General features: G+C 40.8%; 2 protein-coding genes and 1 non-coding gene across 4 annotated transcripts; 1 reads left to right on the top strand and 2 right to left on the bottom strand.

Annotated features, from left to right (window-relative positions):
• The first annotated feature begins 502 nt into the window (after window positions 1-502).
• Window positions 503-4,450, top strand: LOC133136390 (tetranectin-like). 2 transcript variants are annotated; one of them, XM_061253843.1, is made up of 4 exons: window positions 503-640; window positions 1,118-1,263; window positions 2,076-2,159; window positions 3,226-4,450. In XM_061253843.1, exons 2-4 carry the CDS (start codon window positions 1,167-1,169, stop codon window positions 3,624-3,626), a joined length of 582 nt encoding a protein of 193 aa, XP_061109827.1. In that variant the 5' UTR covers window positions 503-640; window positions 1,118-1,166; the 3' UTR covers window positions 3,627-4,450. The 2 variants fall into 2 exon arrangements, with proteins under 2 accessions (XP_061109827.1, XP_061109826.1); XM_061253842.1 differs by having other exon boundaries at window positions 2,061-2,159.
• A 38-nt stretch (window positions 4,451-4,488) lies between these two features.
• On the bottom strand, window positions 4,489-18,431 carry cdcp1b (CUB domain containing protein 1b). Its single transcript, XM_061253838.1, has 11 exons — window positions 18,090-18,431; window positions 14,441-14,662; window positions 13,897-14,250; window positions 12,721-12,936; window positions 12,124-12,474; window positions 11,325-11,693; window positions 10,675-10,881; window positions 9,383-9,745; window positions 8,272-8,631; window positions 7,441-7,528; window positions 4,489-6,586 (listed from the first exon to the last, which is right to left on the bottom strand). The coding sequence occupies exons 1-11, from the start codon at window positions 18,157-18,159 to the stop codon at window positions 6,094-6,096; spliced, it is 3,093 nt and encodes a 1,030-aa protein (XP_061109822.1). The 5' UTR covers window positions 18,160-18,431; the 3' UTR covers window positions 4,489-6,093.
• A 4,710-nt stretch (window positions 18,432-23,141) lies between these two features.
• trnar-acg (transfer RNA arginine (anticodon ACG)) lies at window positions 23,142-23,214 on the bottom strand. The gene has a single exon. It is a non-coding gene; the product is annotated as a tRNA-Arg (tRNA).
• Between the last annotated feature and the right edge of the window lie 128 nt (window positions 23,215-23,342).

The raw sequence follows: 23,342 nt of genomic DNA, 5'->3' as shown, positions 1-23,342 counted from the left end.
CCATTTCTTAAATTTCCCTCATCTAGAAACAAGTGCAGACACTCTGATTCCATCTTCTGTGAATAAATTTGAGAAAATGCAATTGCTCTTCATCCATAGGTTATACAAACGAAGGCCTAGATCCAATAATGCTTTTCCAAAATGTTGATTGAACCCAGCCAGAGCCAACTCTCTTGTTTTGGAAAAATGGGTTTGATTCAAAATAGAAATGGGAAACATTGGTTCAGGATTTTGGTTGCAGTCTGAGCAAAATAAAAATGAAACAAGTGCATCAGAGGTTCAGGAAAACAGCTGCCAATCAAAACCCTGTGCAGGTGTATGGGACACTTGTCTTTTTACTGTCTCCTGGTGAGTGTAGCCAAGTGCTCTTGGCACTTGTTGCAGTGTTAGATTGACCAGCGACCAACTGCCACGTCTCAGCTGAACAGCACCCAGCGCAAGGCCCTGGAGCAGATGTGAAGCTGGAGTACTTCCACTTCTTCATAGCTCCTGGACTGGGCGATTCCAGATGAAAAGAAAAGCACTGCACCCTTCTAAACATAGAGCCAGTCTGTTCTTAACTCACAGCCTTAAATGAAACCTCACCCAAAGTAGTTCTGCCGAACGAATATACTTAAGCTAAGCACAGCATTCTTTAAAGGTAAGTATTTGGACAATTCACGTGAGTAATTCTTCGGAAGGACCATTTGTTGAATAAAGGAAAATATATCAATAGCAATTTACTGTTACCCACTCACTTTCTAATCTAAGTTACAGATTCATGCATGAATTGATTGTATTGTGTATTGTCATTAAAACTTAAAAACTTTCAGTGAAGGTATCTACCTATCTGAGTGGGAAAGATTTTTTTATGTGAGTAAAAGCAACCGTCAAAGCTGTGAATTGTCAAGGTCTCAGTAATGGTAAAATAAGGCAACATGATACACTGTCTGCACCTTCAGTAAACTTTGGAAAATGTTGGTAAGTTAATTTGTTTGTCTGCCTGGCTTTTCAGTAGAGCACTTCTGGTCTGTCTGACCAGTGGATGAAGTAACAACTTTGTCTTGGCCTTGGATGGCTCCTGTGTGCAGGAGTTTTTGATTATGTTTTTTTTTTTCTACTTTGTGGTATGAGAAAGATAAATTGCCGCTGCCCGCAGGACCAATTGTGCAGTCTCAGACTTGAACATGGATCTCAAAGGAGCACGCGTCGTTTTGTGCCTTCTTTTTCTCATCCACTCTTCTTTCCAACAGTCAGCCCCAAAGAAGAAAAATGTGAGAAAAGGTAGGAGACACCCTGTGCATTCTTCAATAGCCTTTATGGTTAAAATATTGCTCTCATGCCCATCACAGCATATCAGTCTGGTAAATATTTTTTATAATACCTGCACACAGCTCATTCTGCATTTAGCTAGTTTTGACAGTTAAAAATTCTGATACAAAATGCAGCTACAGATATATCATAAAATCACCCTGTTGTTATCAATTCAGATTTTTATGTGTTGGAGCTAGTTGGAGTTTTTTTTTTTTTTTTTTGCTATTGTCCCAGAATGACTGAATTAGTGTTATGGGAAAAAATATATATATATATTCCTTGAATATATGAATATATTTGGGTTGATGATGTTTGGATGGGTAGCCTGTACCATATTGAATCATGCAGAGATCATCTTGGCTTTTGCAAAGAATTATACATACACACTTGCTTTGTCTAAACAAATACTTTCTCCAGATGAATAATCTCAAGGAGAATATTTAAAGAAAAAAATGTACTGGTGTAATTCTATATATTTAAAAATATATATTCATCACAGTTTCTAGTCAGTATACAATAAAATACAATAAAAACAAACACCATTGAAGGAAAAATGCATGATATTCAAAATGTATTCAATAAACAGTATCAATTGAGTAATGTGTATACTGGATATAAAAATATTGAATGTTTGTGACAGTGTGACTGAATTTACACTGCTGATAAGAGAGGAGGTTAGAGTAGAAATGTGTAAATGAATGTGTAATTACTCCCAACCTCCTTTCCAAGGGACTGAAACCCTGCTTTTCTATATGAATTCATTCCAGAATCTGCCAAAACAGATGCCATTGAGGAGCTGCAGAAGAAGATTAAAGCGCTTGAAGACGATGTGTCGCAGCTGAAGGAACACCAGGCCTTGCAGTCAGGTGAGGTCTCTCATGCATCGCACAGGACCACTGCCAAGACAACTAGAGTAGAGTGAGTCAGTCTATAGCAAAGGAAGCTGCTTTACTTCAGAAAATATTACCTAATGTTTGACTTCATGACACATTAATATGGGTGTTTTTTTAGTAAGGTAGGGGTAAACCAGTTTGCGTGATCGGAGCACATTGATGGGGTCTGAATCTAAATGGTGGAACCTTCAGACCATCTAGGACAGAGGTCACCAACCCTGGTCCTGGAGAGCTACTGGGTCTGCTGGTTTTTGTTTTCACCCTAAAATCAGCACCCCGTTGAGACCTAGGTAACCAGGTGAGGTGAGTTAGCTGTGTAATCATCTGCTCTAATTGATAAATGAAGTGCAGAGTAACAGCGAAAACCAGCAGACCCAGTAGCTCTCCAGGACCAGGGTTGGTGACCTCTGATCTAGGACATGGTCACCTGCATCTTCCAAGCCCACATAATTGATCCAAATGTATAGTTAGGGCTTTGGATTGGAGAAAATGGCAGGGACATTCCTGGCACTCCAGGGTTGTCTACCCTTGAATTAACGTACCCACAGATGTTGTGCTTTGCTGAGAATCAAGCCCAAGTGAAATACACTAGAGTCCAACGTACAGCACAGCAGCTCAGTGTCTGTGTGGACATTCCAATAGTTTGTAGCTGTTTCCAGGGTAATGCGTGTTCCATACCAGAGTGGGTTAGCCTTATATAACCTCACCACATGTGTTGCATCTGTCCCTTTGAAGTGGAATCCTGAACAGTAGTGTACACTCTACTCTGGTCTGGACAGCACATTCTGTACCAGGTGCTGACTGTGGTCTGAGAAGATGTCTACCAGGACAAAAACATGTGGCTCTTGCAATGCATCAAGCCCTCTCCAGCCCGATCCTCCTGTTTTATAGAGGTTTATATAAAATGAGCTACAGCTTCAGAAATAAAAAATAAATCTACACCAGACAAAGAACAAAGAGTCAACACAGAATATTGATATTCTTGTGAGATCCATGAAAGTTCAGATGTGTACATTTCAACTCCTTTGTGATCTCTCAGTTTGCTTGAAGGGAATCAAGGTCCACAGAAAGTGCTTTCTGGCAATCACCGGGAAGAAATCCTTTCACGAAGCCAGCGAAGAGTGCTTCTTGAACGGGGGTACACTCAGCACCCCCGAGTCCAGCGAAGAGAACGACCAACTGTACGACTACGTGCACAAGAGCATTGGGCAGGATGAAAAGATTTGGCTGGGCATCAATGACTTGGTGACTGAGGGCAAGTGGCTTGATCAGAGAGGCTCTGACGTGCAGTACACCAACTGGGAGACGATGGCCAACCGGAAGCCCGGCGGTGACCGATCCAGGAACTGCGCGGTCCTCTCCGGCGCGCCGAAGGGGAAGTGGTCCGACGAGAACTGCCGCGCAGAGAAGCCCATTGTCTGCGAGTTCAACATCGTCTGAGCGCGTCGGATCCCAGCTGCCGCTCCAGCTGCTGGTGTAGCAGTCCTGCTGCTCATCAATCCATGCTACCAGACAAACTGCACTCACTCAGAGGGCTGTCCCTTTGGTCAGGCAGCAGTTTTTGGCTAAAAACATTTTACGATTTTGCAATAATGATGATATTAGAGTTACTTCACATTGATATTTTTAGACCGGAATCATTGTTGGTAGCACAAATTGACCAGGCAGCATAGACGAATGCTACACCAACAGTCTTTCAATTATGCTCTACCAACCTTTGATGCAAATTTCCTTTTTCTCCTTCAGAATCATATGCTCATATTTTCCAGAACTGATTATTGCTATTATATGTGGATGTAACTGCAATCAATTACACAGAGATCTCAGACAGGATAGCGACACATTAGTCAAATTGCTTAAATATAATCTTAGCTACTTACATTAGGGAAATGTTAGTAAATTCTACAATACAGCAGTTATGCATCAAAGTGGAACAGCTGTTAAAAGAAATGAAAAGGAAACAAAATAGGCTTGTATTTCTCATAACTAGGGCCAACTGGTTTAAATTGGGCCAAGGTGGTTTAAATCATCATTTGGATTCAAGTCAGTGAAGGTTTCATTGTGCAGAAAGCATTAGAAGTTGCAAGTTGTTGCACATGTCTTGCACTTATGTCTCCTCTTTGAATTAATGGAATGAAAATGGGGTTTTTTTTCAGTTCACTAGCCTTTGTATACTTGTTTGTTTTCTAACAAAATGACTATCCTGCTATACAACTGATCAAAAGTATAACTCTTCTAAATAACAATAAAACAAATTTAAAACAGGCTGTTCAATTTGATAAATATACAAATGGATATTGCATAGCAAATTGATCATGCATCAGAACTTCCATATTAATCACCCCATATGAAATCACCATTTGGAAAAAATCCATCTGGTAGTCCAAATCCCAGCATTCATAAAACTTTATTGACATCTCATATGACATCACCAAGAAAATTTAAAAGCACACAGAGCTGTGATTTAAAAAAAGAAATGCAAATATAAAAGGGAACATCACAGGACCAAGGGTAATTTTCGCTTCTGGAAAGAGATCGACAGCCCCCACATACCAAAAAGGCCTTCCAAACACATGTTAAGATCCACTATTGTTATGTATCAAATATGAATGAATAAATTAGAATTAGAACACATTTGTTGTGCACCCAGAATAAATAGAATTTCTTTTTATATACTAATAGCCACTATAGGTTTTGAACAAGGAGAGAACTGAAAATGGGTTTGGATTTTCAGCCTTATTGTCCAGCCAACCTTGCTTGATAATATTTGCACAAAGCAGTATTCTCATAGATTAATTCTGCTTTGCCAGCACTGTAAATAATATTGTGAGTATATTGGCATATTAACACACACAAGTCCACTGTGCAGATGAAGGACACGTGTGGATTCTCATGTTGCTTGTTTTCCTTGATGGGTAGAATGAATGAGACATCTGGTCAAAATGAAGAAGGTATGTGTTGGGCTCGTAGGGGTTGTGGAGGCCAGAATTCACTTTTTGAATCCTCTAATGCATCCAATTTTCACAGCCATGGGAAATGATTGACATGGAGTAATCATGATGCACAGGTGCGTGGCTTTGCGTTGGCCTCGGAACTGCTGTTCCAGCTCATCCAGATCTAGCTAGACTTAAATGTGAATGGAGATGGACTATACAAGTTCCTACATCTCCACTAAAACACAGAAACCATACATACATACATATCCCAAAATCCTACATACATCTCTCACTATATACACATATTATATATACAGTAGTAGCACGGTCAAATTTGTTAGCCATTGGATTTTATCAACATAATCTGGAAATCGTGGAAAGGACACAAGTGCAAAAAAATCAAAAAATTCCAAAATGTAAAATACAACTAACTACATGAGTGGTGTTCAACCTAATGGCACACAATGCTAATAATAGTTATGTTGAGCTGAAACCACAAGGTTTGGCAAATAATCTGTTAAACTAAAATAATGGCTTACTGTCTAACTACCCAGTTTAGAAAGTGCAATCATTCACCAGGCACTTACATAAGCCCCATTCATATGACAAAGAATACAAAACTCCTATGTTTCATTCATATTAAAAAACTATGGGCTTAAAATAATACATTAATGTGCATATAAAAATATGACCATAAGAGGACCTGCCAGATTCAAAAGTGTATACCACTGCTTGAATGGCAGGATATCACAGTTAATGAAGAAAAAACTATTAAGATAGTTGGGTCACTAAAGGGAAACAAAGATCATTGTTATAGGACTCATTTCGCAGGGTTTTCCAGTTGTGACAGCAATTTCTAATTCTCTCTCAATGCTGGCCCAGTGAATCCAAACACAGGTTCTAGCTGCTCTTTTCAGCAATTGATGAAGCAGTGAGAGATTAATTTAGTTGTCCCATGGTCACACCCATCTCTACAAGGCCTCCTCGGCCTCCTGCTGCGATCCTGCATCTACAGTGGAGTGACGCTGGGGGGTGACTTCGCCGTTGCTCCTGAACGTGTTTAGCTCATTGGCCACCATGCGGCGATCCACGAAGCCCAGGCTCTCTTGACGATCCACAGGCGTGTGGGGCCTGGATGGGCCCTTGCTCTGGGATGGGTCCAGGAAGGTCCGGTACGCGTCCGCCTCTGATCCCGGGGCATTCTCCACGCCAGAAGAGGACACTGGGGCGCTGGCTCCAGCGAAGGGCCGGTAAACATCCATCTGTGGGCCTCCGTACTTGTCCATCGCTGGCCTGTTGTTGGCAGGGTCTGGCAGCAGGTGACCGTAGACCATAGTGTCTTCAATATCGGTATAGATGTGTGACTCATTGTTGGCCCGGGTTTTGGGGAACTCATTCGGCATAAAGATGTTCCCCTTGCCAATGTAGATGGATGCCTGAGCAGCCATTTTCTTTTTCTTCTTCCTGTTGGACACAATTTCCACACAGAGAAATGTCACACACTTTAAAACACACTACCTTATTATCATCAACATTTTCTCCCCTCTTCCATCATCCTTTCTCCAACTTTCTTTACCTGTTAAGTTGCCTACCAATATTGACAACTGCATAGGCTCTCTTCCTGAACAATCCATTTGTTATATACAGATGACAGAAAATGTTCTAAAAACGCAAGCCATATATTAAAACTCCTGAAATGTGAAAATTGGAAAAGAACATATTTCTTGTGGCATGCATGACTATTTGTAACATAACATGGCATTCAGCTAATAAATAATCCCTTGATCGGCATGAGAAGTGCCTAAATAAGACCAATTAACAGGTTGTTATAATTCAGCTGCAGTTGTGGTTGGAAGAAAAGGCAGCATACATGGGGGAGGAGATCATGGCAGGAAATATGTTACGTAGTATGCAGCAGTTATGACTGGAGGTGCGTTGAGTTGTCAGTTGAGAGGTTTGGCAAAAACATCAGACGATGCTCACCTGTGAAATGTTAAAAAGGGCATTTTCCCCTAACACCATGAATTAAATAAATTGAAGAACTCTTGGAATGAGATCCAAGTTTGGACATTTCTACAGAATTCATGGTATTATCGTCCAACTAGTTTTAAAATCTGACAGGAACATAATTGTGTTTTTATTAGTGTGCCATACAATCTTGATATTGGCCTACTTCTGTTGCTCCCTTTCCATATCGTCAAAGTCGCACACCACTGCGCAAAGACAAGAGCATCTGCTAAGTGATAGCAGCAGCTACAAATGTCCTGTTGGACTGGAGCGGAAGTAAGCAAGCTGTTTCATCTCTGGGGTGATCTCACCTGATGACCACGCAGACGGCAGCTAGCACAATGAGCATCAGCAGCAGCAGGCCGCCCACTGCTCCCAGAATGATGGCCAGGTGGTTATCTACGGAGAGCAAAAAACAGCCTGTCAACAGAGAAGCCTCCTTCGCATTCCCATATGACCTGGTTTATTGTTGGTGACATTGGTAAGAACAGGATAGTATGGCCTTTGCTGTCATACGCATGACATGAGGGCTGTCACAAGATGGCATAACCGATGATGTCAGTAGATGTGAAATGACAAAGCTGTCATACTTTTATTGGTAAATGTTATGACAGATGTTATGGTCATAAAATACAGATAAAAGTACAACTTTTATGTCATTTCACATAATCTGACATCATCTCTTACACAATCTTGTGACAGCTCTTATGTCATGTGTATGACAGTGTTATGTCATCCTTATGGTGAGGCGTTCAGGTAGAATGTTACTGATAATTGTAGTGTGATTGTGAACTCTAACATTTAACTGTAGAAAAAACAGTATAATTCCTGTATAGTGCGACAGTGTAGCAGGGTGACTGCGGTGGTAGGTTCGATTCCTAAAGGGACACGGCTGTACACTTAAGTAAGGCACTTCACCGCAGAGTTCAGGTTAATATCCAAATTGATTGTACGTAAAAATAATTGCCGCTACTCTTGAAAAGCATGTCAGCTAAATGCCTACAGTTAAATGTAATGTAATCACAGGATTAGCTCACTGCTATACTAGACTGCTGCCCGTGCAACAACACTAAGGATGGTATAAGTTCATCATGAGCACGTGATGATAGTATGGCATGGTGGCGCTGGGGCAGTGAACTCACTGCTCTTCTTCTTCTTAAGGGTGATCTTGCTCAGTAAGCTGAATTCGCCATCCTCAGGCAGGCAGTTGGATGTGTTGAGGAAGAAGCTGTCCGGCACTTCCAGCTTGTTCACCTGCGTCTCGTCACTCCGCCGGCTAAACATCTCTTCCAGGGAGCCCAGGGTCTGCACCCTGATGTTGGTGTGTCGGCTACTGCACTTGGGCTGGCTGAGGTTGGTGAAGAACAGGTTGGCCTTGTAGCCGTCGGGCAGCATGACGATCCACGATGCTGTGGAGTAGGGCTTCATGCTGTCGGGCCAGTTAGGGGTGCTCACCACCGCCGGGGCTGCCACTTCTGGGGACAAGGTAAATATGTAGCTCTCTGTAGGGGGGGAGGGGGGTGTATTAGCCAGGCATGTGTCATACATTGTCACTCAAGCGTGTTCTTTAAACTCCAATAAATTATTAAATGCTTGAGTCGTCTTTCTACTGAGGTGCTTTAGCTACTACCTCCAAGGACTGACACAAGGTTAGATGATGTGAGACATGTGGACACAAGATTTGGATAGCAATGGAATCTTTAAAAAAATGTTCATGCCATACTGCTTTGCGGCACAATTTCCTTTTTAAATACTATTCAGCTCAGCAACCCCATCTTCCCCAGTACTGTCTCACTAACACAAGCACCTTTACATGTACCATATTCTTACAGTGACCCCTTGTGGCTGATAAATCTATGGCAAACTATACCATGGCCTACTGCGATTCATATCCTGTCATTGGACAGAATCAAAAGGAATTTAAGCACGTTTCTAAATTGCAGAGAAAATGTGAACTTATTACAAAATATTAATATAATAACATTTTATTCCTGAAAAAAACTTTACATGATGGGATTTCTATGGATATGTGCATTTGAGACCAAGAAACCAGACTAACAGGAACTCACCTTCATGTTACTGCTGATGCAACATATTTTAGCCCTAACACCCTCCCTTTGCACCGATGCGTATGAAGCACCCATTCCAGCTTTGATCTACTTCTCTTGTTAGGAAGTGCGTTATTGACTCATTCCCGCTCTAATCTTTAGGCAATTCCCATGCTGTTGTGATGAGACGGCGTGTTCCCCTTACCAGTGATCTCTCTGCTAAAAGTCACGTTGAAGAAGGATCCCCGAGACCGGCCGAGGGCCCTGGGCGAAACGGTTACGGAGACATTTGAATGGATTTGCACTTTGGTGATGGCGCCCTTTGGACAGAATTCGCCAAAGGGGGTCCCGTTTTCTTCAGCAACTATGACGGAGTACATCCTCTGGCATTCCTGGCCAGGCAGAGACTGTCGAAGGCTGAATGTAGAGGGCCACAGATCCACTGTGCCATCCTCTGGAACCATCAGGTGCCAGGTGATACTTTGCATTGGTACAGGTAGACATGAAGGCAGTGCCGGGAGATCGAGCAAAGTCCCACCCGGTGGACAATCCCCCCATTCATGGCATCCTACAATTTATAAAAAGAGAATGAGTGTTACCAAGGAGGCCAGCCGCTTCTGGAATTTAAATTTTTTGGCATATGATACCAATACAAACGGAACAAATTGTTACCATCAAGTTCGCTCTGCAAACATGTAGGAAAATTTCTTGAATTAATAAAAAGACCTACAACACCCAAAACATTTAATGGCACATGCAGGCCAAACTGCCTCATTAACATCACTTTGCTAAATATAAGCCTCTTTTACAAACTGCTGAAGAAAATGCAGAATTTTTATGGACCCACGATGTATGGTTTGGTGTGCTCTGCTTGCACACAGTTTTTGAGAGTGACAGGCGATCAAAGAGTCTGTCCTTTTTTAATCGACCTAGTAACTGTAACTGAGTCGCACAGTACTGTTCATGATAAGGTCTTGACATGACTTGATCAAAGATATTGTCATGTCATGTGTTGGTACACAGTTGCAGCGGCTGCTTTTCAAATATATTACAGGAAAATGCCACACCCTTATTATTCAACAGCAATGTTTTATCCAACAAAGACTTAATCAGTCATGTTGTAATCTCTACCACCAGATTATTAGTCATAGGGAAAAGGCTGCCAGATCATTTTTCCAGTCATGTGCAATGAATACAGTGGAACTATTTTATGTCAGATCTCCGTTCAAATGCACTTTAACTGATGTTCCACAAAGTGCCATGCTCATTTAAAGGCAAAGCTGCAGTTTCAAAATACCCAGGTCCATTACTTCATGGCAATGTTTGGAAAACTACAACATTGCACGTTACCTAGCAATGTGTCAGACACCAATTACAGACACCTCATAGTTTCATTATTTATAGGATGTGTGATACAGCATACTAATAAATTTAGAAGTTATTCATGTTATCATTCGGTGGCATAGGTTAGGAACAGATTACAGTAGAATTGGTTACCTATGGTCTTGCTGATGGTCAGTTGCAGCTCCTCACTTGGACAGTCTTGGAAGACGAGGTTTGCACTGGTCCCTGCGAGTACAGTAATTTTGTCCTTGAGGACCCCATCCATTTTCATCTCGCATTTTGTGTCTTCAGACTCTGTGGTTATCTTCTCAATGTCGATGGTCAGGTCTTGCCCATTCTGCAGATCCACAGCGCACAGTACTGGAAATGACAGCATGATATTCATTATTTACAACCCTTTCCCTCAAATATACAGGGATTATATCCACCTGAATATCTTTTCATGGGGTGCAAAGTAAGACTCATGATCCCATGATGCCACTTTCAAGCCCGGGCATAAGTATGTGGCATCTGTGGTGTCTATGTACAAGTATTAAATGCACTTTTATATTCACAGTCTAAGGAATAATTTATAAGCCTTATGACTTGACAGAGAAGATTCAAACATCTTGAGTAAGGGGTTTAACCAAAACATAACCAAAGTCAAAAAAGATGGTTTATTTTGAATATACACAAATGGCAAATCCATATTTCCATCACATCTCAGCATCAACAGACAATCATGCAATATTAACCAAATGCACCATCTGTAAAAACCAAAAACAATTTCCCAACGAACCAGGCTGCTAGGCTACAGCTCCCACCTGGGTGGCTGCTCTTGACCACAGAGACTTGGAAGTGTAGGGAAAGGCCTGGAGGGTTTCCTCTGCGGTCCGTCTCACAGTTGGTGAGGGACATAGTAAAGCTGCCCTGTTGGTCTTGGGGTTGGATGTCGGTCAGCTTGCTCCCCAAGGTATATTTTCCTCCCTCTCGTTGGTACTCCAGCATCACATCCTTCTTCAGGCAGGGTGGCGCCGTGTGCTTCAGGAAATTCACGGAGTAGTTGTAATTCGATGGGATTGAGAAGTCCCACATCATCAGGTCATCATCCGGGAAATTATCAGGGTAGTTTGCAGAGAAGAGCTCTGTGGCTGCTGTCTCTGAAGGCATCTTTACATTGACAACAGCAAGTTCTGTTTGAGGACAAGGGAGGGGAACAAATATTGAACCAACACGAAAAGGCCACAGACAGGACATTCCCATATGGTATATTCCATAGTCTCATTTGATTGATGTGAATGAGAGGATTCTTAATATATTCACGTCAACCCAAAAGAAAAGGCTGAAAATGAGGATCATTGTACTCATAAAAACTAAATTGATACTTAAGCTAGATTTGCATGCCTACTATTCCCCAATTAAACTGATTATTGATTAATTCCACAATTAAACAGAAAGATCCACGTATGGTCTTTATGTCACTGTCCAAAAAGGAAATTTCAGTGAAATTACAGTGCAAGAGAGGACATGGAATTTCTTTATATTTGTTTGTAAAAAACATAAAATTAAGACGTTCCAGCTCCTTCAGAAAAAAATTAGATTAGAGGGTCTCCCTATACTTACTTTTGATCTCTGATCCAGCAAGGACTTTGAAAGTGTCCGGATTCACCTTCCCGCCTCCTGGGACAGCCAAGGACAGCCGACCCTTGTAGATTACTTGGACGGAGGTGATGGGGCCACTTCGGCAGAAGGTTCCGATAGTGATAGGTCGCGGGTATGAGATTAAGTTGTAGGAGAGCTGGTCGGGACAGCTCTCTGATGAAAGCACCTGCTTCATTCCTGGTTCCAAGAAGTCCACACGAAATGCTCTCAGATTCGGAGCCCTCAGGTCCCAAGTGAAGGTCCTGTTGAATTCTGGGAATTGGGGGAATTCCCTTACCACTATGTCTCCGTTGCAGGTCTTCTCGTTACATACTGTGGAAACACTCCCAATTTGAAAAGGTCCATATAACAGATTACATGAAGCACTACAACAGTAATACAAAGAAAATTAAATGTTCAACGACACATACAGGGTAATATTTAACATACTCATATAGCTGACTAGGTTGACTTTAAATGTACAGTGCCTTTATCAGCACTGCACTACAGCCTTATTGACCCTAATGAGCGAGTTAAACTGGAAAATTTGGTGCACTGGGGAGGGGAGCTTCCTCGTACCAATATCCCGGTTTATCTCCACTGTGAAGGTGTCCTGAGGCTGAGGGCAGGTGAAGTCCACAGAGACGTTCTGAATGGTTCTCAAGGTCAGGTGTTCGAGGCACTCGGGTGGCTTGGAGTCCTCATTGGAGCACACAGTGCAGTCTGACCCTGTGTCCACCTTCCTGATGTAGATGATAGTGTCAAGGTCTGGAGCCACAACCATCATTCGGGACCCTGCATTAGATCAGAGATAGTAAATGGATGCTGTTCCTCAGAAATGTTAACTTCATAGGCAAAATGGACATGGCCCAGGCGCCACCTCACTAGCCTGTTTTGAAGTTTCAATTGAAGCCACCCATTCTAACTTATGCTTATTTTATACAAAAATTCCAGAAAGTATATTTTAAAAAAAGGAACCTTAAAGGTACAATAGGTCATTTCACACTAACAGTCAAGAGAGGAACTGCAGCAACAAACACCCTCGAACCACAACACTGTTTATCCCTCCCCCTTCTATGTGAATGCGCTAACATTGAAACCTCCCCCATGCCATTGGCTGTGGCAATTAGAACCAATTTTCAAACAATGAGCTTGAATTATTGTAGAGCTGTACAGTTTTGGTAAATAGTGTCGGCCTGTCAACTGTATATTTTGAAACCCAAATTTAAGGACTATGAACAGAGGATTTTTAATGGTCTTGTAACAATGTTCTAACATAAAAATCTTACCTATTGTACCGTTAAATAGTAAGGTTAGACATATGTACTGTTATGCCTGTTCCCTTTTTTCGCCTAATCATATTCATTGGCAGTGCTGACTCAACCTCCACAATCGAGCACAGACAAACATACTGTCCACTGAAGTATGTGATGTCAGCCACCATTTCATATCACAATTCAGCCTGTAAATCAGGATCACACAAAGAAAGACATTTTATGTGTGGCTCAGCAGGTGGACATCCAGTGTGGGTTGCTAGTGGGTAATGACATGCTGTAATCCTGGCCAAAACAAACCATCTCATTGCTGGGCAATTCCTGCGCAAACTGTGTGGTGGGACTGCTGGCCAATCACAACTGGCAAGGTCCATATTCAAAACCAGCCTAGGGGCCTACTATGCATCAGAATAGTGCCTTAGCAGCAAGAGCCACTCAGCGGGCCTTGGAAATAAATTTTTTGAGTAAATCAAGAACTTACTTTTCACTAAAGGTTTACTAGTAATTTGGAACAGGGTTGGGTTCACATCCTCCTTTCCCGGGACCTGCAGGGACACTGTGGCCTCGTTGGGAAGATCTATGTGTGAGATAGGGCCATTCCTGCAGAACCGCTCATTGCGGACATCACCGCTGGGCTGGGTGCTGACGGTGTACAGGTATTGGTCAGGACAGGTCTCAGATGATGTAATCTCCTGAAGTCCATCTTGAGGGAAGTCCAAAGCCAATTGGGTCTCAGGGGCACCAGTCAGCTGCCAAAGGAATTCCCTTTGGAAGTCCGTAAACAGAGAGGGTTGGGTCTCACCTGCAGCAGGGCTGCATGAGTCCTTGGTACATTCTGCGATTACAAAAACCAACATCAGTCAATACAAATTATGTGATTCAAGGGCCTGCCCTCTTAATGCTCCAATATTTGCTATGATTTTAGCAGAATTCTGTGTTTAAAATATTTTGCAATGCTACACAAAAGCTGAGGAAGACATGTTTTTACAGGTGAACAGCATTCCAAATCAAATCAGTAGCCTCACCGACTATTTTCTGGATCACAGCGGTGAAGGCTTCATCAGGACTGGAGCAGTTGAACTGGATAACCACATTCTCGTCTGGCTGCAGGGTCAATCTGGAGGAGCAGGCCAGTTCAGAGCCATTGACTCCACTAACTATGCAGACACTGCACTCCTTTGCAGGGTGGGAGGTACTCAAGATCACAGTTGCACCTCCTTCAGGGCTGACAGAGAGCTGCTGACATTCTGGAAAGACAAAGAAGGAAATACAAACATTTATGGGGCTAAAAGTCAATGGTCGCCACCATCTGGCCAAAGGCAGTTGGGTCATACACTGTTAATCTGAAGGAGATTTGGCGTTTAGCTAATTAAACCTGTTTTTTATCATTTAAAAGATGCCATTCTAACAGCCGCAACCTTAAAAGCCTACAAACAAGTTTGTCTTTGTTTCATAGTGCAATCTAAATACACACTCTGAACAAGACAAAAATTGTACTTGGCAATTGTACTCTGTACCAGAGTACCTCAAGTGTTTTCTTTCAGTGGTTCATTCTGATGAGAAAAAACAAGTTAACTGTGGGAGGGGGCTGAAAAGTAAAAATTTGTGACATGGCAGGCATAGCAGCTTCTAAGAACCATACACCACACCTGAATAGACACAAGACTGCAAAGTGGTCTCAAGCTCAAGCTTTCTCTCTCATTGCACATGCCATTATCTGGGGCAGCTTAGAGCATTCAACATGCACCATGAGTGCACATTTTTAGCAATATGATCAGTAATACCATACACACTCTCTGACCACTTTTAGGTAGACCTGTACACCAGCTCGTTAATACAAATGTCTAATCAGCCAATCGTGTGGCAGAAACTCAATGCATAAAATATGTAGACATGGTAAAGAAGTTCAGTTTTTGTTCAGACCAAATATCAGAACGGCAGTTCTGCAGATGGAACTGCCTTGTTGATGAGACGCCAGAAGAAAACGGGCAGACAGGTTCAAGCTGACACAAAGGTGACAGTATTTCAAATGACCATGTGCTACAACACTGGTATGCAGAAGAGCATAATATCACAACACACACAACATGTCAAACATTGAAGTGGATAGGGTACAGTAGCATGAAGACCAATAATTCCAAAAGAATGAGTAATAAATACGAACTAAAGTGCTCACTGAATGTATAATGCAATGCATCAAATAGCCACATATGCAGAGGAACATTAGGCTGTGCAGTTTTCCCTTCAATTACTACCCATATTGAGCAAATTCAGGAGGTAACCTCTGTAGTTATTTCATACAGTCCCTGTCTTCTGAGAAAGACGATTGAAAGGACACATCTCACTTCAGTGCAATGAATGACAGGGGAATAACCTCACACACACACTTGTGTTTTACCTGTCTCAACATGTGTTGCAATGATTGCGCAAATACACTTCCCCAGTGAGGAACACTAAGACTATGTTTCCAATCACAGAGAGGAAAGGAGTCCATCCTGGTGAAATGTCTGCTGTGTCAATGTCAGCTGTTCCTTACTAGACTGGAGTTCCCCCCCAAAGCATTAAAGTACCAAGGTTTGTGCATCCAATGGTAGAAAACCTACTTGACTATAAACCTTCAGGACCGAGCTTGGGCACCCCAGCATTTGGCTTTGCACATAGTCACACAATGCCATTGCAACAACTTTCAATGAAATGTATTCCTGGCCAGACCAGCACATCCACACCAGCAACAAGGAAACTATGGCAAAAGCTGTGATGCGAACATAGAGGTTCATCTGCACGTGTATGTATATTTTATGCACACATTATGAAGAAAACAATCAAATACCATGAACAAATTGAATAGAGCCAATTCACATATTTTCCATTGTAATACATAATTATCATAGCCATCTTTCATGACTGGAAATAGGGTCAGATGTTTAAGGACATGGCCTGATGACATTGAAAATATGGCATGTGATAAATCAAAATATTTATATTCATAAACATTTCTGAATACAATATTCATAATATAAAATATAAAAATATAAAACTAATTTAAATGTAAATACTCTACAGGTTTGACCAAGGACATTAATCTGTACTGTTGTTTTTCCACAGTCAGTTTATTATCTTCCCTCCTAAAGCTCAGTGTCTTTCTGGGTGAATCCAACATGACTGACATTACAAATTGGAGGGTTATGGAAAAATAACACCTGCCAAATATAACAAATATGCACCTGCCAAAGCCATTCATTATTTAGCTGCAAGTTTTGAGGCTAGCTTTCCATGGCTCTTGCTCATCATTGAAGTATTGTCAAAACATCATTAGCTCAGCATGACTGATGTTACAAAAGATGGGCACACAAAAAAATGATTGATTCAAAATTGTCTTCAAACTACTGGAAGTAGGAAGCTGTTGCTTATACAATTAGAAGAGCACATCCCACTAAAATACGCATAATAAAAACATCTATGAATGAGTGTCTATTTTTCCAATAATTTACATAAATGCAACATGACAGACATTAGCTACTGTGACTGACGTTACGATTTGTCCAATAAACACTATCTGTTCATTATACAACTCCAAAGCAACAATGCACATCTATTCAGTCAGCTTCAGTCAGTAAACATTATGTACAAAACAATCAAAGAAGGGGGTTGTGGGCCATATTTTGTGACTGGCATTACAACAAACATGGCTGATGTTGACTGAAGTTAATGCATATTTTATCATCATAAAAATAAAAAAAGAGCTAAAATGAGTTCCTCATAGCTTCTACTAAGAGAATTTTGAAAGACACTTCTAGATCTTAAAGGAAGTCTTAGGGGCAAAATCAATTGCTGTTTTTCTGACTAACATTACACTTGTGGGACTTTTTCTTCAAAAGTTGAAAGATGTATATTGTTCATTAACTGAAATCCAAATCAAGTCCAGTCTTCAATGAGATTTGAAAAATACAGGGATATCTTTGTAATGACAGATAAGTGGCAGTTATTTGTGAGAGCCACATAAAAGAGGAGGCCCCAGAATCCAAATCTGTCATTTCCAACTATCAGGTCTTATAAAATAACTGCACATGGGGGGGGGGGGGAATATACAATTGTACAGTGACTGGAAATTCAACAGCATGTCGCGCTGAACACACCTCTTGATATTTAACCTGCAATGCGTGTCTTAAATCATTGTGTAGCTGGAATGGCACTAGGCTATAGCCTACAGGCAATAATACCATAAACTGCATGACGTACAAAATAAGGCATATTATGTAAATATAAATGCGCATTATAAATTAATATGTCCATGCGTTCATCAGATTTACTTTAAAAACTTTATATTAAAATTCATGTGATAGCCTGCTAGAACGTTAAAAAAAACGCAGGCAGCACTGTTTTTGCACAGGCATGCACATGATGAACAGACATTTTCTACATTCTTGCAGTTGACAGAGCCTAACTTCAGCATGAACAAATCAACAGAAAAGATTTCCCTCCGTATTTTTAAACAATATCACGCAAATAATTATACATAGCTAACTGTTACATGACAACTGGAAACGCTGCGTTTGTAATAAAATAGCTTTAAAACTAGGCTAGTAATTTTGAGGTCATTTACGCACACATAATGCGTGAATCAACTAATCCATAACTAAACTAAACTGACGGAAGCCATTGAATTGTACTCACCGGAGATACTTGGAACCAATAGCACGATTGTTCCCACTAGCAGAGCAACGTTCATCATTGAAAAGTTCATATTTGTTCTGATTATTAGTTTGTATGTTTAAAAAAAAAAATTTGACTCGAAGTCACGAATCCAGTTCACTGGCTTAGTCAGTTTGGAACGGCCACATCAAACACATTTCGTTAAGCAATCCATACCACTGACTTCCTGATTCTCAGACCTACTTCTTTTAGATTATCTACAACAGAGGGCGTGGCCCTTTCTACCTGTTGAAACTTGAAAAGGCTTGGTCGTCTGATTTGTAATGGTGCGAACTGCTTTTCAGCTGCGATGGCAAGAGATACAGAACCTAATAGAATTAGCACATATCTTCGATATTTTGCGTCTCCTTTTACTTTATGACCGTCGCAGAAAAGTAGATGAATATCTGATTGGATCACAGCAGGTGTTGTAACCATATTGAGCGCCCCCCCCAGGCTACTCGTTTGACAAAGCTATTTCTTTCGAGTTTGTTACAATGCAAATACACAAATACCAAGCACTTTATTATGACCATTTTTACTTTATTACACCTACTTATTCATGCGATTATCTATCTAATCATTCAATTGTGTGGCAGCAGTGCAATGCATCCAATCATGTAGATACGGGTCAGGAGCTTCAGTTAATGTTTACATCAACCACCAGAATGGGGGGGGAAATGTGATCTAAGTGACTGTGGAATGATTGTTGGTAACAGACAGGGTGGTTTGAATATCTCAGAAACTGATGAGCTCCTGGGATTTTCACGCACACGTCTCTGGAGTTTGAAAAGAATGGTGCAAAAAAATATTAAAAATAAATGAAAATCCAGTGAGCAGCAGTTCTGCAGACAGGAACACCTTCTAAATGAGAGAGGTCAGAGGAGACAATCGGGGATTAGGTGTCTTGCTCAGGGACACTTCGACACAACCGGGGTGGGATCGAACCGGTAACCCTGCCAGATGATTGCCCCCTTGGTATAGCTGGGTGATTCCCTGTTAACTGTTGCAAATAATAATAATAATAATAATAATAATAATAATAATAATAATAATAATAATAATTGAGATTTGTCTTAAAAATTAATTTACTTAATCTTACCACAATTCTTCCACAAATTCCAGGGCTTAATTATTTTTAAAACACATAAAAAATGTCTGTGGTTTTACCTTCATTTATGGTACATTATTCTATGGTACAATATCATGTGATACGATAATTTTGCTCTCTGAAGTGAATTTATACTAGTATGCACTATAAACACTTATAATCTCTATTGTGAAGTGGTCTGAGAAGTAACACCACAGACAGCTCTGTGGTGTTACCGTGAAGGGCAGTAACACCACCAAAGACAACTGCACACAAATATGATAATTTCTTCAAAGCTAACATGCAGGCATTTTAGCTAACTAGCCAAAAGACATGTGGAAACATAAAATATCCACGATTCATTATTATTTTACATCCAAAAGCTATACTCCATGTTATAAATGAGTAACACCACAGACATAAAGAAATTGGGACATATAACATTATATATGTATATGAGTTTTTGTTACATTTAACAAAAGGAATGAGAGTGTCTGGTAGGTCAAACCTGTCAAAATTGCAGCTTCTTTGTACAATCACTTCCAAAAAGAAGTAGCTTAGAAGTTCTTCTTGCTTATTTTTAAAGAGATATTATCTGTTGGGTAACACCATAGACATAAAATCTTCGGACAATTTTTAATAAAATATTATTTTCTTTTATATGTTTTCAAACTAATCTAGATAATCAGTAAACAATATTTTCAGTGTTTTTATTTAATTTTGACCAGACAATAGTCCTTTAAAATGAAAGTTCATGTGGTAAAGTTAAATTCTCTTCATATTCTCTTCAAAAGTAAGGCTTCAGACACACTGTTTGTCATGATGCGGTGACACAAAAAGCTCTACAATATATATATATATAATGAGTAAATTATAACAAACTAATAATAAATAATAAAAATATATGTACATTAGATCTGTTAGATAATTTAAAGTAGGTACATGCACTTACTGGGCACTTTATTGTACACCAACTTAATCATACAATTATCTAATCAGCCAATCATGTGGCAGCAGTGAGACCTTGAGACGGATGAGCTATAATAGCAGAAGACCACATTGGGTTTCATTTCTGTCAGAACAGAAACCTGAGGCTGCAGTGGGCACAGGCTCACCAAAACTGGATAGTTGAAGCCTGGAAAAATGTCGTTGAAGCCTGATGAATCTCGAGTTCTGTTGAGGTATACAGATAGTAGGGTCAGAATTTGGCACCAAAAGCATGAATCCATGGACCAAACCTACCTTGTGTCAACAGTCCAGGCTGATGGTGGTAGTGTAATGGTGTGGGGAATGTTTTTTTGGCACACACTGGGCCAAAAAATATCAATCATCGCATGAATGCCACAGCCTATTTGAGCATTGTTGCTGACCATCCCTTCATGGCCAAGATGTACCCATCTTCTAATGGTTACTTCCAGCATGATAATGCACTATGTCACAAAACAAAAGTTGTCTCAAACTTGTTTCATGAACAAGACAATGAGTTCACTGTTCTTCAGTGACCTTCCCAGTCACCGGATCTGAATCCAATAGAACACCTTTAGGATGTGGTAACTCTGGGGGTTTCGCAGCATGAATGTGCCGCTTACAAATCTGCCGAAATTGCTTGCAACATCTGAGAGCAAAGGGAGGCCCTCCCCAATATTAGTATAGTGTTCCTAATAAAGTGCTTAGACAGCATATGATGATTTTACATCAGCTACAGCTGAAGTATATGCTCAATCATGTATGATATTCACTGTAACAACTCCTGCAGATTAGATGCATATTCATCTATGACTGTCCCAGCCTTGTAGTCCGATCATATTGTGAAGTAGGAAAGTTCTTGTGAGATAATTATACAGGCATGCTGTGATTAGTAAAATCTATAACCATGGTTATGGACCATGGTTTGTGAAGTGTACCCGGCATTATGTGGAAGAGAATAGGGGGGGGGGGGGGGGGCTGTACTCACCAAGTGGTCAAACAGGCTCTACAAGAAAAATAAATCAGATCTTATTTCGAGCTGATTTAATTCAAATAAAAAGAAAAAAACATTCCTGAAATTCATTTCTTTATAAGAATTTAAGCTGTGCTTCAGGATAACTTAATATGCCTTTCTGTTTTGTTTTGTTCTATCCTGGATTCCTATCAGTGTGGTTGACAAGCAGTGAACAACACAACTGCCCCTCTTTTTCCAAGACTGCAATGTAACGGGAGTTTCACTGGGGTGTGAGAATATTAGTATTGTCTTTGTCTGACTGTTTCAACCTTCTTGTCACCACATGCCCCATGTTGTCAGCATTCCTGAGACATCAGCACTGGAGGGGTCTCTCTTGCACAGGTAATCTTTCAATGCAACAGCTGAACAGCATTACAAATATACGAATGTATGGTGTTTGGGATTTTGAAGCTGCCATAGAAACCAAATCTATCAAGACACCACAACAAATTTTCTCACTAAAGATGGCACATTTCTGACATTTCTTTTCAGGGGTGTCAACATGTGTGTAAATAAGCTATATCATCGTTGTTAATCACCTGACATATACCAGACAGGTTTCTCATAAGACTTCCATTGACATAAGTTTAAGTCTTGAAAATGGCTTCTTGTGAAAAAATTGCTTGTGAAAAGTGAAAGTAGATTAATGGTTTTTGACGGCAGATCTGAATTATACACACTAAGTACTCCCAAGATACGAAATATCAAATGATTTGGTTAATTCATTCATTTTTGAAGGCTCAAGCACAGAATAAAAGATGCGTATGAAGCTCAAATCTTCTGGAATTCTATTCCTCGTCATTGTCTACCACCACACAAAAAATAGAGATGCTGTGCACTTAATTTCAGTTGACACGGAATGGCCCACTTTGTCAGGATCTTGGACAGAAGAACCAATAGCAGACTCAAGGATGAAGTGAAAATTGCAGACTGTAATTCAGGTCAGCTAGAAAATCAAGGAAAGCTAGGGAAACAAGGAACACAGGGGTAACAGGAAAGGCTTTGACAACAGGAGTGGCTTGGGTAGCTCAGGAGGGCCAGGAATGGCTTGGGTAGCTCAGGAGGACCAGGAATGGCTTGGGTAGCTCAGGAGGACCAGGAATGGCTTGGGTAGCTCAGGAGGGCCTGGAGTGGTTTGGTGACACTGGAGAGACAGAGGTGGCTCAGAAGTGCTGGACAGACTTGGGAGTGAAGAGACCGAGGTTTCAGGCGACCGCGGGGCTTCAGGCGACCACAGAGCTTCAGAAATGTATCTAACAATAATATTTAAGTTCTTAATTACAGGAAAAGGCAGAGACAGGCACAGGACTGTCAGCCCAAGCATTATTTGGCACCCCTGTGGAAAGTATACCTTGAAATTGCCTTCATAGCCATTTTAGTTAGCTGTTGCATGAAAAACATTTGTTCCTAGTTTTAGTGTTTTCAGTCATCTGTGCATGTGTCTGGAAAATACAGAGCTCCTGTTTTATGTAGAAATCAGGTGTTGATTGCTGATGAGGGTATAGATTGGCATCAAAGTGCACGGATATAGCAGCATTTCCCCCTTGGTAATGTGCAGGTCCATAGCAAGCCTCACTGGCAGGTGGTCTCACAAAGACACACCTGGAATCCAGTTCAAACCAGATACCTCTGAAATGAAATAACAAAAATATGAAAAATAATACTTATTGTTCCTACTGAGGAACATAATATGAAATGTGCCAGGAGAATAGTACCCTTAGATTGCATAGCTCAAAGATACTATCAACACCACACTCTACAGTTCAGTGTAGCTACTTGAGACTAGTGGACAGTGAAATTACTTATATTTTATTTCAGACGAATCACGATACAATGTGCTCCTGCTCCCTTTAAGATTGTGGCTACTATTCCTGTACAGGCTACTTCAAACGTTCCATTCCTTGTTCCCCGTATGTAAAACCGTTGATTTGTTCATGGGAAATGTGTCGAGAGTCAAAAGAGCCGAGCCAGCCAGGAGTCGAACCTAGAATCTTCTGATCCGTAGTCAGACGCGTTATCCATTGCGCCACTGGCCCAGACGTTATACGCAGTGATATATATTCGTTTTGTTTCATCAGAAGTACTGTTATAATCATATTTGTGTGTCCAAAGGATTATGATTACGTGGTTCTAAATACATTATAATCATTATCACAATAATGTA

The sequence above is a fragment of the Conger conger genome, chromosome 9 (assembly GCF_963514075.1).
Source record: "Conger conger chromosome 9, fConCon1.1, whole genome shotgun sequence".
Lineage (NCBI taxonomy): Eukaryota > Metazoa > Chordata > Actinopteri > Anguilliformes > Congridae > Conger > Conger conger.
The sequence above is the reverse complement of the archived record's forward strand: the minus strand, read 5'-3'. Positions and strand labels throughout refer to the sequence as shown.

What these genes read in the sequence shown, in the direction of transcription:
- LOC133136390 (XM_061253842.1), top strand. Translation starts at nt 1,167, where the DNA reads ATGGATCTCAAAGGAGCACGCGTCGTTTTGTGCCTTCTTTTTCTCATC. An exon ending in GAAGAAAAATGTGAGAAAAG is followed by an intron (nt 1,264 to 2,060) that starts GTAGGAGACACC and finishes AATTCATTCCAG; the next exon opens with AATCTGCCAAAACAGATGCC. An exon ending in ACACCAGGCCTTGCAGTCAG is followed by an intron (nt 2,160 to 3,225) that starts GTGAGGTCTCTC and finishes GTGATCTCTCAG; the next exon opens with TTTGCTTGAAGGGAATCAAG.
- cdcp1b (XM_061253838.1), bottom strand. Translation starts at nt 18,159, where the DNA reads ATGAACTTTTCAATGATGAACGTTGCTCTGCTAGTGGGAACAATCGTG. An exon ending in ATTGGTTCCAAGTATCTCCG is followed by an intron (nt 14,663 to 18,089) that starts GTGAGTACAATT and finishes TTGTCTTTCCAG; the next exon opens with AATGTCAGCAGCTCTCTGTC. An exon ending in TTTTAGCAGAGAGATCACTG is followed by an intron (nt 8,632 to 9,382) that starts GTAAGGGGAACA and finishes CCCCCCCTACAG; the next exon opens with AGAGCTACATATTTACCTTG.